Source organism: Mus caroli, unplaced genomic scaffold (genome assembly GCF_978045245.1).
Source record: "Mus caroli unplaced genomic scaffold, Mus_caroli_1 scaffold_2, whole genome shotgun sequence".
Classification (NCBI taxonomy): Eukaryota; Metazoa; Chordata; class Mammalia; order Rodentia; family Muridae; genus Mus; species Mus caroli.
This window is the reverse complement of record NW_028227257.1, coordinates 128,663,131-128,680,253: the sequence shown is the minus strand read 5'-3', so window position 1 is coordinate 128,680,253 and position 17,123 is coordinate 128,663,131. Positions and strand designations below refer to the sequence as shown.

The window sequence follows — 17,123 nt, the reverse complement described above, 5'->3', positions numbered from 1 at the left end:
CACACTGTTACTGACTTTATATTAAATGAAATAGTTTCTATTTAAGTAGTAGGAATGGAAAAAATAAATTGTATGTGATTTTTATAATATAGTGAACAAATAACATTTTTAAATTCTGAGTCTTACTTGCCTTTTCAGACTGACATTTAAATAACACTGCTGAGTAGGATAGTAGATGGTATCAAGGGCTGTGGAGGAGATTAGCTTGATTAATTGCTTTCTTGGTTCATGGGTTTGTAAAGACACTTGCAGTTTTAAAGAGTTAAATGGACAAGGCTCAAATAAATGCTGTCAACTATAGAGTATTTTCAAAACAACTGGTTTGCTATTACTAAGAACTATTATGACACTTAACACAGTGTGTAGTTGACATCACTGCAGGAAGCACAGGAAGTTGTTTGGAGAACAGTTAAAAGAGGCGCAAGCATCTGCATCTGTAATCTGAGAGTTAATTTGTAGTTAACAAGCTATTGAAATGTTTGTTTCTAGGCCCGTTATAGTAAATATGTAATTGTAGAATTTCTCATAACCATGTAAAAGAAAGTGTCAGGTTAATTTATAGAAGAATGGTTAAATTATGGATATGTGCCCATAGAGCTTTCTTCTCATAGTAATACAAAACTGGTAATAAGGTAGAAGTCTATTTTCTGTATTTTTGAACTTTTAAAATAATGTGAATATATAGATACATACATGTGTGTTTGTATATATATATATATATTTTTTTTTTTCCTTTTTAAATGTACTGTAGTGAACCATGAGTAATGGTTACGTCTAGTAAATTGCTAAAAACATAGATGACATTGTAAGATTTTTACGGTGTAACAAGTTTTCAGGTTTTTATGGCTAACTACTGTAAAATATTTCTTTCTTAGGTTCTCATGGAAATTACAGTTAAAGGACTTCCTCAGAAAGTACTAGGTTCACCAGCATATCAGGTTGCTAATATGGATATTCTTAATGCAAGTATCTTAAATGTAATGTAGTGATATGATAAAGATTGGCAAAACAAAAAATTTCTTTTAGATTTCTTAAATACTTAACTGTATCTAGCTGATTAAGTTAAAAAAATTGTATGCAAAATAATAGATTGCTGTTAGAAATTAAAGGCAGTGTTATGCCAATAGGTAGATGAACTTTTTTTCCTGGATTGAATAATAAGATTCCAGAAAGAAAGTTTTTTTTTTTTGTTTGTATGTGATAGTATTACTGGCTACTGCTAAAATATTTGAAAGCTTGATAATATTAGCTTGATATTGTGACAGATTGTAGGTGAGTGTGTTAGTAGGTGAGTGTGTTAGTTGTGTTTTGCTTGTAACAGCTGAAAGCCTCGCCATCTGTGATTTCTCACAGAAGGCCTGTGATCCAGAGCATACAGATATATTTGATTATTTTTAAATATGTTTATTTACTGTTCATTTTACTTTTAAGTGTGTCTTATGTGTGAGTGCAGTACTTGGCAGAGACCAGGAGAAGACACCATATTCTCCTGCTCCTGGAGCTAGAGTTAAACAGGAGTTTGTGAGCCACTTGATTTGGGTATGAGAACTGAAGCCTGGTCCATCCTTTATAAGAACAGAACACTCTTAGCCACTGGACCATCTATTTTGCTTCTTTTTTTTTTAAAAGAAAATTTTAAGGCTGTCTGTAGTTGGCCTAACTCTGTGTTGTAGATCAGGTTTGCTTCTAAAATCTCAAACTCACATATCTCCCAGTCTCAGCTTCCTATGTGCTTTCATATCTTGCTTGTTTTGTTTGTTTTAAAGATAGGGTCTCTTTAGCCCACGCTGGTCTTGAACTCAAGACTGTTGCTACCTCAACCTACTGGGTGTTTTGATTACAAGTGTGTGCCACTATGCCTGGCATTGTGTGTGGTTTTTAGAAATAAACTTGTCATCATACCCTAAAAATAATGCTAAAAAAGATAACTCATGCTAAAATAAGTCACGTTGAGAGACTGCAGAAAACAGTTTTTTGTTCAGGATTATAACTTTGTTTCCTTCCCTTTGCAGGGAACTCCAGCATTGTTCTTAATCCAGTTAATTTTCAACAACAATCTTTTAGAATGTGGTGTAGAAGATGAGAAGTAAGTCTGTACCTTGTTTTTTATTTTAAATCCAGCCGTGGTCTCTAAGTCTCAGGATGGCCTGGGATTGTTATGTAAAGAAACTAATAAGAATTTATTCTCTTCTCCCCACTTGCTAACTTCTAGCATAACAGATGTATGTTGCTATGCCCTTTTTGTTTGTTTTTTGGTGTTTTTATTTGGACTTTGTCTGTATTCCTAACCTTGCTGTGTAGACCAGCCTGGTGTACAGCCATGCCTGTCCTTGAACAAAGAAATCTGCCTACTTTTCTGGGATTAGAGCTTATGTCACTAATCCCAGTCCCATTCCTGATTGTGTGTGCATGTGTGCCTGTGTGCTTTACTTTTTCATGAACAATGATTGCATCCAGAGATCCTTTCTTTTCATTTTTCTTTTTTCCCTGAAGACAGGCTTTCTTTGTAGCTCTGGCTGTTCCTGGAACTCACTTTAGACCAGGCTGGCCTCTAACTCAGAGATTTACCTGCTGCCTACTCTGTCTAGTGAGTGCTGGGATAAGAGGCCTGTGCCACCACTGCCTGGCGAATGAGATTCTTTTTATTGTATTTCACAAGTTTGTTTTAATTTTTTTTCCTATTTAGAGATGTTTTCACTGTATACAACCTAGGCTGGCTTTAAACTTGTGGCACTTCTGTCTCTACCTTCAGAGTGCTAGATTACAGATGAAAAGGTCAGTTGCACATTTTGTGTTTTGTGATGTGGCTTTGAAGCTCAGGCCACTCTCACTCTAGAACTTACGTCAGAGTCCCAGGTGCTGGGCTTACAGATGCTTGCCACCAGGCCTTGTGCCACATAATATTTTTTTTTTTTAAAGATTTTTATGTGTGTGAGTGTTTGGCCAGCTTGTATGTCTGTCCCATGTGTATGTGTGGAGGCCAGAAGAGAGGGTATCAAATCCTTTGGATCTGTGAGTCATGAGTCACAATGTAGGTCCTAGGAACTGAACCCAGATCCTCTGGAAGAACAAGTTCTTCTTAACCATTGGGTTACAATTCCAACTCTTGTGTCGTAATAAATTTTAAGTCTTAAGTCATGTGTTAGAGGCTGGGGGATAAATAATGAAACCGACTTAAAAATTCATCATTTCTTGTGTGCACCTGTTAGAGTTTTGTTAATAATTCATAAGGATGAAATGGCCATTCTGATGCACATTGTTCATATTTTTTAGGTTTTTTCTCAATCTAGAAACACTTGTAGGCTGTGTGCTTTCTGGTCCGACATCACCACTGGCTTTTAGTGATTCTGTACTAACTGTGATTAATCAGAATGCAAAGCAGTTGGTAAACAAGGAGCATCTCTGGAGAATGTGGAGTATGATAGTCAGTCCACTGACTGATGTGATTCATCAGGTAGGACACATCTGCTATGACTCCCCTCACCCTAGTCTGGACTACTATTTATTTATAAAGGATGCTATGTAGCTCAGGCTGCTCTTCTGTTTGGCTCAGTCCTGCTACCGCTCACTCAGTGCTAGGAGGTAGTAGGCTTATGCTATGCTAGTTCTAGTCCCCATTCCCCCTATATTGGAAAGAGCGTAAGTATGAATTTAAATAAAAATAGAAATACTATTTTTATATACTATATGTACTTAGTGATTGATTAGTGTATTCCATTTTTCATAGTGATAGGAAGTAGTTTCAAACAGTTCCTTACCCTTTAATAGTGCCAATAGTACCTGCCTTTATATGATAATGGTCTGTCAGTATCTTACTGTGTAGCCTACACTGGTTTCCCATGTCCTGTGATTTTTTTTTTTTTTTTCTTCCCCATCTTTCCAGTATTTGAATCATTTGAATACGTCTGTTGTTCCCTACCTGGTACAATTCCAGTATAACATGGTCTTTGTTTTGTTTTCCCCTTGCAACAGTCTTATTCTGTAGCCAAGCTGGCTTCATGTCCTAGCTTCCCAAAGCTGGTCTTCAACGGTTGTGTGTTCCCACCTCTGATCTGTTACTACATATGCAGAGTCCAACCAGGGGGCCTCATTTATCCTTCCTGTCAGAGTGGAGGATTTTTTACATTTAAGTGTTTATAGGTTTAAAGTAGTAAGATATGGAACACAAAATAACTTCAATGGTTTTGTTTTGGTATATTTTGTTTGCTTTTGGGACATACATAGTTCAGATTTCTTTGGATATTCTTTAGGTTGATGACATGGGATGAAAACTCCACAGATGAGTTTTATAAAAGTTGGCTTCTTAAGCTAGCTAGCACTTTCCTATAATCCTAACCCTAGCTCTGCTGTGGTGGCACATACCTTTGAGTTTGAGGCCAGCCTGGTCTATAGAGCAACCAGGGCTACACAGAGAAACCCTGCCCCCACCCCCCACCCCCCAAAAAAAACAAAACAAAAAAAACCAAAAAAACAAATGAATCCTCACCTTGAATGGTGGTCGAGGGCTTTTAGGAGTCTACTGGTCTGACTATTGTTTTCAGGATTATTTGCGGTTCTGTGTGTTTTGAGATGCCTGCCTTTATAGTGGTGTTGCCCTGGTACTCATTGTAGCCCAGGTTGGCCTCTTGAGTCTTAGCAGCCCCACTTCAGCATTCAGATGCTGTAATTGCTGGTGTAAGCTTTAACTTCTAGCTTAGGAATTTCTCTCTCTCTTGCTTGCTTTGTTCTGAGAACAAAATTTAGATGAACCAGTTGGCAAAAACAAGAGAATTAACTAGAAGTTTTTGTTTGTATTTCAAGACAGGGTTTTTCTTTGTAGCCCTCCCTGGCTGTCTTGAAACCTGATCTATAGGTCAGATTGGCCTAGAATTAGGAGATCTGCTTGTCTCTCCCTCCTGAATGCTGGGATTAAAATACTGTGTCACTAGTGACCAGTGAGAATTACGGTTTTTTTCCCCCTTTTAAATGAATTGTTTTATGTTAAGTGCTAGAGTCAAGCACTCAACATTAAGTACATCTCCAGATAATAACTGTGGTGAGATGGCTCAGTGGGTAAGAGCACCCGACTGCTCTTCCGAAGGTCCAGAGTTCAAATCCCAGCAACCACATGGTGGCTCACAACCATCCGTAACGAGATCTGGCGCCCTCTTCTGGAGTGTCTGAAGACAGCTACAGTGTACTTACATATAATAAATAAATAAATCTTTAAAAAAAAAAAAAGAACACAGATAATAACTGGGCTGTACTTCTACTAATAATAAATAGGAATCTATGTTGTCAGAATTCGGAAGACTAGAAGTCTGTTTTCTGTTTTGGAGCTTTCTGCTCAGGTAATTGAGGTAGCCAGCAGTCCATGACCTTGAGTTGTATCCCCATCATTTCCAGCTGTCTTCCCATGATAGTCAGAATGCCAGATGTTGAGTTCGAGATCAGCATACTTGAGTATGACATCTTGATTTTTGCATAGGTGTTTATTTTCATTTCTGGTATCTAGGGCTAGAAGTGCAACATCTCTAGAATATGTTCTAGTAGAATCCTGCTTTGTTATATATGAGTTATATTATTATGTAGGATTAGAAGTAGTAATTTGTTTAACTTTATATTTTCTGTTTCAGACCAATGAAGTGAATCAAGGCGATGCCTTAGAACATAATTTTAGTGCCATCTATGGTGCATTGACTTTACCCATCAACCATATTTTTTCAGCGCAGACATTTCCCACGGTAAGAACATGCTATGGTTGTGGAATGGTTTTTGCCTTTCTGGAAATACTGCCATTATATATGGTTAGTGCCAACCTTGATTTTTTTTGAATTTGTGTTTGTGGGGTGGAGATAGATAAGAGACGACTGGAATGAGGACTTGGGTTTTGGCCTTCTTTGACTTTTGATCTTTGGTAATTAATGGTGCTCTTCATATAGAACCTAGTAGAGAGTTGTAACAGATCCCCCTGACAAATGAAATGTGTCACTTTTCATAGACTTAAGAAATGTGTTCATCCTGCTATATAGGTGGTATGGTGTCAATTTGTCAAATTTATTTTTCTTATTAGGGTACCATGAAAGCTTTACTTAAAACTTGGTCAGAATTGTATCGAGCATTTACTCGCTGTGCTGCTTTGGTGGCAACAGCAGAAGAGAATCTGTGCTGTGAAGAACTTTCTTCTAAAATAATGTGCAGTTTGGAAGATGAAGCCCTTTCAGTGAGTCCCCCCCCCCCCCCGTACCTTTTTTTAAAAATTGGAGATAGACAGTTTATTGACAACTTCCGTATGAGATAAGCACAAGTCTTAATAACCTTGGAATGCCTCTTTCTCTTAATGCTAATCCTAGTCTAAGCTTTTCTTAACAGTACCTTTCTTGTGCTATGCAGAGCTCAGCTTTCAGGCAGCCTAGTTGCCAGTCATTGAGAAGCACATTGCTGAGTGTATAACTAGGAAGTACTTATGACCATGTATTTATTTGTAGCATAAACACTAAAAATATTATTTGTGTGTCTTGACTGTCTAGTACTGTGGCTGTAGTAAAGTTTTCTAATTATCATATTAAATTTCTTCCTAGGATTTGCTATTCTTGGACAGGATCTCTCATATTATTATTGTAATGGTTGATTGTATCGACTTTTCACCATATAGTAAGAAATACCAGCCAAAAATCAAATGTAAGTATTGTCTTTACCTTTGTTAATATGGTATTTCATAGCTGAAATTTCAGGGAAAATTCTTACAGCTGGCTTTCCTTAGTTCACTTTATAAACTTACCAGATTATTTTGCTAATTAAGCAAATTTTCAGTGTAGAGAAATACTGTTAGAATTGTCTACACATCTTTTGGTTAGATTCTCCAATGACAGTTATGGCTGGGCCCACTCCTAAATTCTGGCAGTTGACTTGGAGGTTCACCTCCATTCCAGGGCTAGGATGGGATAGTGAATGAGTACTGGGTCAGTCTTGGTCGGCTACAAAACCGGACTCAATCTCAAAGGAACAAAACCCCAAGTTTGTTTTTGTTTTAGTATATTTTCCAAGGTATACGTTTTGTTTTTCTTTCATTCCTTTGTGTGTGTGTTTGTTTGAAAGCATGATACAGATATCAGTTTAAACAGCTTGGAATGTTTCCTCAGTATTATTTTAAGTTCTTCACAGATGAGGCACTTGGCCAACATTTGTTTGTTTGTTTGTTTGTTTAGTCTTTCATTTGAACTTACCATATTTCCTCATTTTAGTTTTTTGGGTTTTTTATTTGTAATAGAAATACCACAGAACAAATGTCGTGGTGCTTTTTAAATTCATACTTCATTCATTTCTGGCATTAATCTATATTGTTGGTTGGTTTGTGTCGTTTCCATTGTAAAGTTACCTATTAAGTAATAAATGGTGTATTGTGGCTGCCATGAGAGACTGAATGTCCCCTGACCCACACTTTTGATTTTGTATTTTTTTTTTCTTTGCCCCAGAGACAAAAAGCCCATGCTGGCCTATAACTTGCCCCAAAGAGGAATTCATTTATTTTTTGACTTTTATGTGAGACACAGTCTTCTAATTGTGCAGTCCAGGAGTTCCTTTACTTCTAATTCTCCTGTCTCTGCTTATTGCTGAGATTACAGGCACGGTGGTTTTGTTCCTAGTGATACAACCCAGGGTTTTGTGCCTGACAGGCAAGCACTGTACCAATTGAGCTACATATCCTTAGCTTCAAATACCTTGTTCTCAGGAAGCCTGACGCATGACTTTATCATCTCCTGTTAAAGCAGCTTCCTAAATCACTGAGTATTTGTTTTATATTTAAAACTGTCTTTTGGGAGATAGATAGGATCTTACTTGATAGACTAGGCATATCTTGGAACTTTAGAGCTTGTGAAATTCTAAAATTTGTTGGTGATCCTTCTGAGATTAAAGTCATGAGCTACCATGGCCCCACTCACTGATTTCTGAAGTGATCACACTGTTTTTATTTGATTACATTAAATTAGTCTGTATTAGAAATCAGCTGATTTCTTATCAGTTACATTATAAAATTCCTGTTTTAAGTTGTCATTCTCAGAAAATTTATCTCATAGTTATTGAGTAGAATTATATCTTTTCTACTAGAGTCATAGAAAATAAATTCCAGTGACACAACTGATGGATTTTCTTTCCTTTTTATTTTCCATAAAATTGCTTCTGTGTATTTTTATATCTTTTCTTTGTGTGTATGTGTGTGTGTGTGTGTGTGTGTGTGTGAGTGTGTGAGAGTGAGAGAGAGAGAAAGAGAGAGAGAGAAAAGAGAGATTTGTAGTATATGCGAGTGGGTTTCACAGAAAGGTCCATGTCTGGTGCCTTCCTCTGTTACAGTGGTTTTCAACCTGTGGGTTCTGATACCATTCCATTGGCAAACCTTTGTCTCCAAAAATATTTACATTACATTCCATAACAGCAAAATGACAGCTACGCTGAACTAACAATTAACTATGATTTTATGGTTGGGGGTATGAACACATTATTCTGAGTATGGAAGAGTTAGAACATTAGGAAGGTTACCAGCCATGACTCCTTGTTTCTTTTCTTTTTTTTCAAGATTTGTTTATTGTATTATGGGTGTACTGTAACTATCTTCAGACATACTAGAAGAGGCCACCAAACCCATTCATTGTAGATGGCTGTGAACCATCCTGTGGTTGATGGTAATTGAACTCAGGACCTCAGGAAGAGCAGTCAGTGCTCCTAAATGCTAAGCCATCTCTCCATGACTTTCTTACTGCCAAATTTTTTTGAGACAGGATTTCAGTAACCCTTGATTCCACTGATCGGCTAGTCTGGGCACCAGGAACCCCACCCTCATAGTCTTATTTTTTCCCCAGCATTGGGATTCTATAACATGCTCAGCCTCTTCTGCCCCCCTTTGTTTATTTATTTGTTTGTTTTGCTCTTTTGTTGATGCTGAGGATACAGATTTATTTAGGTCTTCATGCTTGTATAGTAAGTAGTCTGTTCTAAATTCTTTCTTCCTTTGTACTGGGGTATACAACCAAATGCCTTTACTTGTTAAGAATGCACTTTAGCAAGCCAGGGGTGGAGGCTCACGCCTTTAATCCCAGCACTTGGGAGGCAGAGGCAGAGGCAGGCGGATTTCTGAGTTTGAGGCCTGGTCTACAAAGTGAGTTCCAGGACAGCCAGGGTTACACAGAGAAACCCTGTCTCGAACCTCTCTCTCCCCCCCACCCCCCATGCACCTTAGTATAGAATGACATCTTACAATATTTTGACAGATTACTCCTATTTATGAGTTTTGCAGACTATTCAGCCTTATCTTGTACTTTTCTTTTTTTTTTTTTTCATTTTTTATTAGGTATTTAGCTCATTTACATTTCCAATGCTATACCACAAGTCCCCCATACCCACCCCACCCCCCACTCCCCTACCCACCCACTCCCCCTTTTTGGCCCTGGCGTTCCCCTGTACTGGGGCATATAAAGTTTGCAAGTCCAATGGGTCTCTCTTTCCAGTGATGGCCGACTAGGCCATTTTTTGATACAAATGCAGCTAGAGTCAAGAGCTCTGGGGTACTGGTTAGTTCATAATGTTGTTCCACCTTTAGGGTTGCAGTTTGCTTTAGTTCCTTGGGTGCTTTCTCTAGCTCCTCCATTGGGAGCCCTGTGATCCATTCAATAGCTGACTGTGAGCATCCACATCTGTGTTTGCTAGGCCCCGACATAGTCTCACAAAAGACAGCTATATCTGGGTCCTTTCCACTATGTTCATAGCAGCCTTATTTATAATAGCCAGAAGCTGGAAAGAACGCAGATCTTGTACTTTTCTTACAGATTGGAATTATTCTTCCTAGAAACAGTTCTCTTTTTTTGTCTGAGACTAGGATGTAAAAACTCAGAGCAGTTCATTGCTACTCAGGTACATTGTTTCTGGGTCCCTTTACTGAGGACATGGATTGGATGTTATCTCTGTTACCTGTTTTTATGGATAAGCTTCTGGTTGTAGTCAGATTCTTGCATTTGTGCTTACTCAATTTAGTTGCTCTTATTCTTCCTTCCTTCCTACCTACTTACTTACTGATAGAGCGATCAAATTTGGTTAGACAACTTTTTGTGTTTGTGACAGTTTACTGACATCCCCTTGTTACCTTAGCCATATCCTGGTACCTTAGGCTCAACATTTAGTATGAGGGTTCCTGAGTAGCAGAAATTCTTTTATTTTAAAATGTATATTTAGATTGAAGAAACTGCTTCTAGATGAGATGATTGACATGTTTTTAGTTGTAGCCTGCCTTGATTTCAGTTCATGAGGCTAGTAAGGTATGAGTTCTATACTATTCCCTTAAACTTGAGCTCTCCCAAGTCTTGATTGTTTTACAGAAACAGGTAATTTTAAAACAAGAATGACTTTCAGAGCAAGAGAAATGTGGCTTTTGTTTTGTACCTGGAATCTGGAGAGTAGTTATCTAAGAGGGGACTATAAAGGAAAATACGTACTTTTAAGATAAATAGTCCAGTCTAGAAAAGAGGTACTAGTGTTTTTCTGAATTCTTTTCTCATTATTTGCAGGGATTAAGGAACTGTGTGTGACTAGGAATATACATTTCTAATGAAAACATTTATTCTTTGTTACTTTGGTCATGTATTTTCATAATTATAAACACGTTATTAAAATTCTGAGGTATATAAAGAAATTGAGATGTATTTTATAATTGTTTTAGAAATTCTTATTTATTTTGATTTCTTAATTGAGATCTACCAGCTCCTTTCCATTGAATTTGGATTTTATTTATATTCTATTGATATTTATTCCTTAATGCTGTATCATTTGAAGGTTTATATGAAGTTTCAGTTAGCAGCAAGAACATGTATATTTGATATATTTAGCATTTAAATGCAAAGCATAAAAGTGATAGTGACATATCAAAGTACTTAAGTTTTTAATCAACCCAATTATGTCTTAGCACCGCAGGGATCTTCAGATTGGTCCAGAAAGAAGAAGGAGCCTCTAGGGAAATTGGCTTCTTTATTTAAGCTAATTGTGAGAGTCATCGATTCTTTCCAAACTCTAAGCCTCAAGGAAACATTCTCTGATACACTGCTTGCTATTGGTAACTCTATCATTAGCATGCTTTCCAATGTATTTGGACATATTTCCTTGCCCTCTATGATCCGAGAAATATTTGCAACTTTTACAAGACCTCTGGCTTTACTGTATGAAAACTCAAAGTAAGTATTTTCAGCTCATTGATGTTGAATTAACTACATTGATTTTTATAACGTGTTTTGTATGTGTATATGTCCGTAAATATATTCACATATATGCACATACATGTAGGAGTCACAGACTGCTATCTTTTATTAACTTTGTACCTTGCTTCTTCCTTTTTGTTTTTTGTTTTTGTTTTTCAAAACAGGGTTTTACTCTGTAGCTCTAACTGTCCAGGCTGGCCTCAAACTCAGGCCTCTGAATCTGCCTCTACCTCCTGAGTGCCTGCATTGAAGATGGGTGCCACCACCAACCGGCTCTACCTTGCTTTTTGAGATAGGCTTCTTGCTAACTTGGAGCTCCCCAGTTCCAGCTCCAGGCTCTTAGAAGCAGGAGCTGCAGATCTACACTCATACCCCCATGTTCTTATGACCAGCAGTGAACTGTACCTCTGCTGGGCCCTGATGGGTATAATTTAAACATAGTAACTTTGTTTTTCTATACACTTTGTTGTCTGGAACACTTAAAAAACAAACAATTATAGGGAGGTATGGCAAAATAGTAACTCCCCAGACCCTCAGACCCCGAGCCTTCCATAAAGAAAAGATAGGAGATAGGCAAGTAGTTACCATGACCACTAGGTGTCTGTTCTGGGAATTTAATTTTATTTTCTAATTGTTTATTACTTACATTTACTACATGTATAATATTTGGCATCTTATTCTTGGGACATTTTATACTACTGTGTGACTATTTTACCTTATTTTTGTGGCTGTATTGCTTCATTTTGAGACTTAGTTTGATAAGTAGTGTAGCGATAGCATTTAAAAATATAACTATCTTACATCTTTCTCCTCAGGCTGGATGAGGCTCCTAAAGTGTATACTAGTTTGAACAACAAGGTAAGTAGACAATGTCCATACAATTATCAATGGGGACAGGGTATGGTTTAGGCAATAATCTTTTGTATACATAATTTATTCTTTTTTTTTTTTTTTTTTTTTTTGGTTTTTCGAGACAGGGTTTCTCTGTGTAGCCCTGGCTGTCCTGGAACTCACTCTGTAGACCAGGCTTGCCTCGAACTCAGAAATCCGCCTGCCTGTGCCTCCCGAGTGCTGGGATTAAAGGCGTGCGCCACCACGCCCGGCTACATAATTGATTCTTATGGTGGTTATATTATTACTGTTTCACACTTGTATTTCCTGTGTGTGCATATGCATGCCTGCATGTCATAGTGTCAGACGTCAGAGTCAGAGGACTCGTGCAGGAGATGGTTCTCCTGCCATGTAGGCCCAGGAGCAGATATGCTGTCAGCCTTAGTGCAAAGGCCCTTTTTTGCTTGCCATCATTTAAAAAACTTTTATTTCAAATTGCATATGTGTATAGTTGTACATAAATATACTCCTCTAGATGTCAGAAGAAGGTTTCAGATCTCATGGAGCTATATTCACAGGCAGCGCAGGTGCTGAGAATTGAACTAAGTAAGGCCTTCTGAAAGCAAGCTGCAAGTGTTGTTATCCACAGAACCCTCCCCAACCCCCAACCTCCTCCCCCACCCACCCAAGACAGGGTTTCAATGTGTAGCCCTGACTCTCCTGGAACTCACTCTGTAGACCAGTCTGGCCTCGAACTCAGAAATCTGCCTGCCTCTGCCTCCCAAGTGCTGGGATTAAAGGCATGTGCCACCATTGCCTGGCCTGCTTCATTTTAATGGCTATAAAATAATGGGGTATATATGCATTCTTCAGTGGCTGTGTTTTTTTAAAATTCATGTTTTCTCAGATCTCACCCCTTTTTATGTGGGCTATAATTTGTATTAATAAATTGTGTAAATAATTATTAATTACTGTTGCAATTAATAAGAAATCGTTTATCCTGTTAACAAGAAAGATCTGTGAATCAAATTACAGCACTGCTACTTAATGTAAGTTTGCCTGATAGTTCGTTCATATGTAAAGAGGAGTGCATATTTATGATGACCATGGTGCTGTAAAGATGGTTCAGATTTTAATGAAAATAGTAACATAGTGTACAGATTTGTTATTTACAGTACCTGTTGTTTTTCCCACTCTTTCCTAGTTAGAAAAGCTATTAGGAGAAATTGTTGCATGTCTACAGTTCAGCTATCTTGGAGCCTATGACAGTGAACTTCTTGAACATCTTTCTCCACTCCTATGCATAACATTTCTTCACAAGAATAAACAGATTCGGAAACAGAGTGCTCTGTTGTGGAATGCCACATTTGCTAAAGCGACAGCTCTGGTGTATCCTGAGGAATTAAAGTATGTTAGCATCACAACTTCCTGCAACTGCTTGTTCTATTTGATCATGTAAACTTGAATTTGGGTACAAATAAAATGCACAGAGAATTTAATTGTACCATTAGAGTATGTGGAAGCCTTTAAACTTGGGTTAATTGCTGTTAGACTTACTGATTTTAGGGAAATAGTATATGCCATAGAATATCCTTGAAAATAAACAAGGGCACAGAATCAAAGGTTATTAATAAAGCCAGACATGGGTAGGAATATTTAACTTTTGGTTTTGTTTCTGTCTTGTGTTCTTTTTTTCTCCTGTCCTGTCCTGTCCTGTCCTCCCCTCCCCTCCCTTCCCCTCTCTTCTTTTCCTGTGACAAGGTCTCTACATAAGACCAGCTGTCCTGGAACTCCTTATGTAGTTCGGACTAGCCTTCAACTCATAGAGATTTACTTGTCTCTGCCTCCTGAGAGCTGGGGTCAATGGCATGTGTCACAACATCCAGCATGTTTTACTTCTTTAAAACAAATTGAGAAAAAGATTATTTTGCATGAATGGGTCTTATGTCTATATGTGCACCACCTGTGTTGTGTGCCTTGTCTTTGTGGAGGCAAGAGAAGGTATTAGATCTCTCTTAGACTGTGGCTGCCATTTCTTTTGGAAGAGCTCGTAACTGCTAAGTCAATTTATTTCTAATATTTTAAAATGTGTGTGTGTTATTTTTAAACAAAATTACTTTATATACATGAGTATATATCTTTATACCATGTGCTTGCCTGTTGTTTGTGGAGGTCAGGGAGGGCATTGGATCCTCTGGAACTGGGTTTATGCATGGCTGTTAGCCACGATGTGTGTCTTGGGGAGTGCACCTGACTTCTTTGGAGGTACAACTTTTAACCACTAAGCCATCAATAACCCCTCATGAATTTTCTTTTTCTTTTTTTTTTTTTAAATAAGTTTTGAGTTCTTAAGACAAAGTTTCACATCTGTAGTATAGCTTGGCCTTGAACATGTGGTGATCTCTCTCATCTTCCAGAGGGTTGGAAGTGCCTTGGTTTGAAAGTTGAGGAAGTTTGGGAATGCTGTGAAAAGTCCAGAGAAAGATCCGAATATTGTCTAATTTCTCCAGTGTTGTAATAATGTGTAAAGTTCAAAGTCAGAGGTGTAAATTACAGGTTTGAGGCCAGCCTGAGATTCATGAGAACCACTTTCATAATTAAAGTAATATTGCCAACATTGCTAGTGCATTTCACTTAAGAGTTATCTATATCTATGTACTTTTTTAAAAGACCGATATTAAGACAAGCCAAAGAGAAAATTTTGCTTCTGCTGCCTGGTTTGGAAAATGTTGAAATGATGCACGAGTCCAGTGAACCGTATTCAGAATCGGTAAGTTTTTTGTTTTTTAACTTTTTGAGTAGTTTGATGTCAGTGAGCAGCAGTAATCAGAACTTGAACAGGAAAGAATTCAGTGACACCACCTTGTCTTCAGCCCACAGGAAATGGGGTCTTTTAGAAAACAAGCTTTCTGCTCAGGAACAGGGGTACCTATATTTCGATTCAGAAGGAAAAAAAATACAGTGGAGATTTTTGTTATGTCTAAAAGAATTCTCACCAGAGAAAACAGTTCAGCTTGTTAGTGTGTTCAGCATAAATCTGTGTGTCATAATTGTACACCCTGGTATAAGAGAAAAACGTGCTAGATATATTTGTGTTCTTTCTACCTATGGTTTATTAACCTTTATTCTGGAATGTTGAAAGCTTCAGTTTTTTTCTTAAATTTCAAGTCTGTGTTGAGTATTTGAGTCTAGTAGTAAGTATTGTTTTCGGTTCACAAAAGTAAAAGCTAAAAAGCTGACTACACACACAAGTAGATTATGTATCAGCACAGTCTTTTTTTGTTTTCAGTAGACTAGAATAGTCAGAAATTTATACCATTTAAATTGTGTAGTCATCAGACTGATTTTGACAACCTGACCAGAAGAAACAGAATAATAGATAGGTATTTAATGTGTTCATTTTTATCTCAATAGACAGAGAATTCACAATTAAATGTCAAGATAAGTGGCATGGAAAGAAAATCAAGTGGAAAAAGAGATTCCATTTTGGCACATACAAAGGATAAAAAAAAAAAAGTGAAACTGTCGGCCAAGGTATGTTTTCAGAAGTATATTTACTAGAATTTTAAATGTTAGCTTTGGAATAAAGAGCTATAAAAGTCAAAATAAATTTTGTTATTGTGATGGGATAATAGTTAAAGTTGGCAATGGAAGCTTGTAGATGTAGAAGCCCAGACTGATTTCTTGTTAGTAATTGCAAATCTGTATGATCTCAGTCTCATGGTCGTTCTTAGATAGAGTTGTTCTGGGCAGCCGTGCTGAATAGAGAGGAAAGGATTTGTGAAGAACACAATATAGTGCATGACAACAATGTAGATGTTTTGGTTAGAGCTTTTATCATACAGTTTAATCATTTTGGGTGATGTGCTACCTAGGTAAAACATGTATCTCTAACTCCATAATCTTTGCCTCCTCAGAGGCTCAATGTTTATTTCTGAATATTAGAGTTAGGAGAAAGAAAAGGACATTTAATTTTTTATTGTGAATATTGTATTGGTTTAATTACATGCTTGCGAACAGAGTTGGTAGGGTGAGACAGGAGAAGCATAAGTTTAGTCCAACCTGCACTGCATAAAGAGACCTTGTCTTCAAATGAGAAAGGTATTGATTTCATGCTTCTAATCACTATTGAAAAATAATGCCAGTGTTAGGAAACATAGAAGAATAAGAAAATAATTTGCAAACTCATACATTTATTTTTTTAATAATCCACAGCTGAAACTAGAATCTTCATCTCCAAAAATAAAGAGTGGTAAGCTTTTGGATGAGGAAAAGTCTACTGACTTTGTTTTCATACCTCCAGAAGGGAAAGAGACAAAAGCAAGGGTTCTAACTGAGCACCAGAAAGAAGTACTCAAGACAAAACGGTTTGTGACCTTTTTTTTTTTAAACTTGAGCTCTCTGTAGATAATGTTCTGTATCATGTGTGCATGCATTTTTGTTTTTGGTTCCTGGTGAAGAGATCTTACTTAGGACATTGGTTATGCTAGGCAAGTGCTGTACCACTGAGCTGTTACACCTAGCCTGAGTATATTAAATTTTAAAGGCAGATGGTGGACTATATACATAGTGGGGCTTTATAATATTTTAATCTTACCTAGAAATATGCCTAGTGTTTCTAAACTTTCTAATTTTTTCAAATTGCTTATAAACATCCCAAATACTTCCCCCCTCCCGCTTCCCTCCCCTCCCCTTCACCTCTGAGAGGCAGTCTCCGCCCCCCACACCCCCCTTCCTCAACCCCCACAGCATACCCCCTACCCTGATTCATCAAGTCTCTGCAGGATTAGGCACCTCTCTCCCACTGAGGTCTTTTTTAAACTGCCTTTCGTGAGTTATATGAATATTGGAAAGGAAAGTAGTTTCTTAGGGAAATCTATATGTATTTATATGAGTCACTAAATCTACTTTGATAGAATAATTTTGATGGTGGGAATGTATATTATCAGGTTTTTAGAATTTTTATAAATGTTTTTCCTAGGTGTGATATTCCTGCCTTGTATAATAATCTGGATGCTTCACAGGACACTTTATTTTCTGCTCAGTTTAGTCAAGAAGAATCAATGTAAGTAT

General features: G+C 37.4%; 1 protein-coding gene across 3 annotated transcripts in view; it reads left to right on the top strand.

The window, feature by feature from the left end:
* Rif1 (replication timing regulatory factor 1) overlaps positions 1 to 17,123 on the top strand; it is a 49,338-nt gene that overhangs the window by 19,759 nt on the left and 12,456 nt on the right. For 2 of the 3 annotated variants that reach the window (XM_021150360.3, XM_021150374.3), the window contains 13 exons: positions 876 to 962; positions 2,013 to 2,086; positions 3,274 to 3,454; positions 5,616 to 5,723; positions 6,053 to 6,202; positions 6,561 to 6,660; positions 10,931 to 11,195; positions 12,035 to 12,077; positions 13,255 to 13,457; positions 14,721 to 14,820; positions 15,465 to 15,584; positions 16,266 to 16,417; positions 17,032 to 17,115. In XM_021150360.3, the coding sequence (XP_021006019.1) occupies positions 876 to 962; positions 2,013 to 2,086; positions 3,274 to 3,454; positions 5,616 to 5,723; positions 6,053 to 6,202; positions 6,561 to 6,660; positions 10,931 to 11,195; positions 12,035 to 12,077; positions 13,255 to 13,457; positions 14,721 to 14,820; positions 15,465 to 15,584; positions 16,266 to 16,417; positions 17,032 to 17,115 (1,667 nt within the window). The remainder of the gene's footprint in view (positions 1 to 875; positions 963 to 2,012; positions 2,087 to 3,273; positions 3,455 to 5,615; positions 5,724 to 6,052; positions 6,203 to 6,560; positions 6,661 to 10,930; positions 11,196 to 12,034; positions 12,078 to 13,254; positions 13,458 to 14,720; positions 14,821 to 15,464; positions 15,585 to 16,265; positions 16,418 to 17,031; positions 17,116 to 17,123) is intronic. The other variant, XM_021150370.3, reaches the window with a different exon arrangement.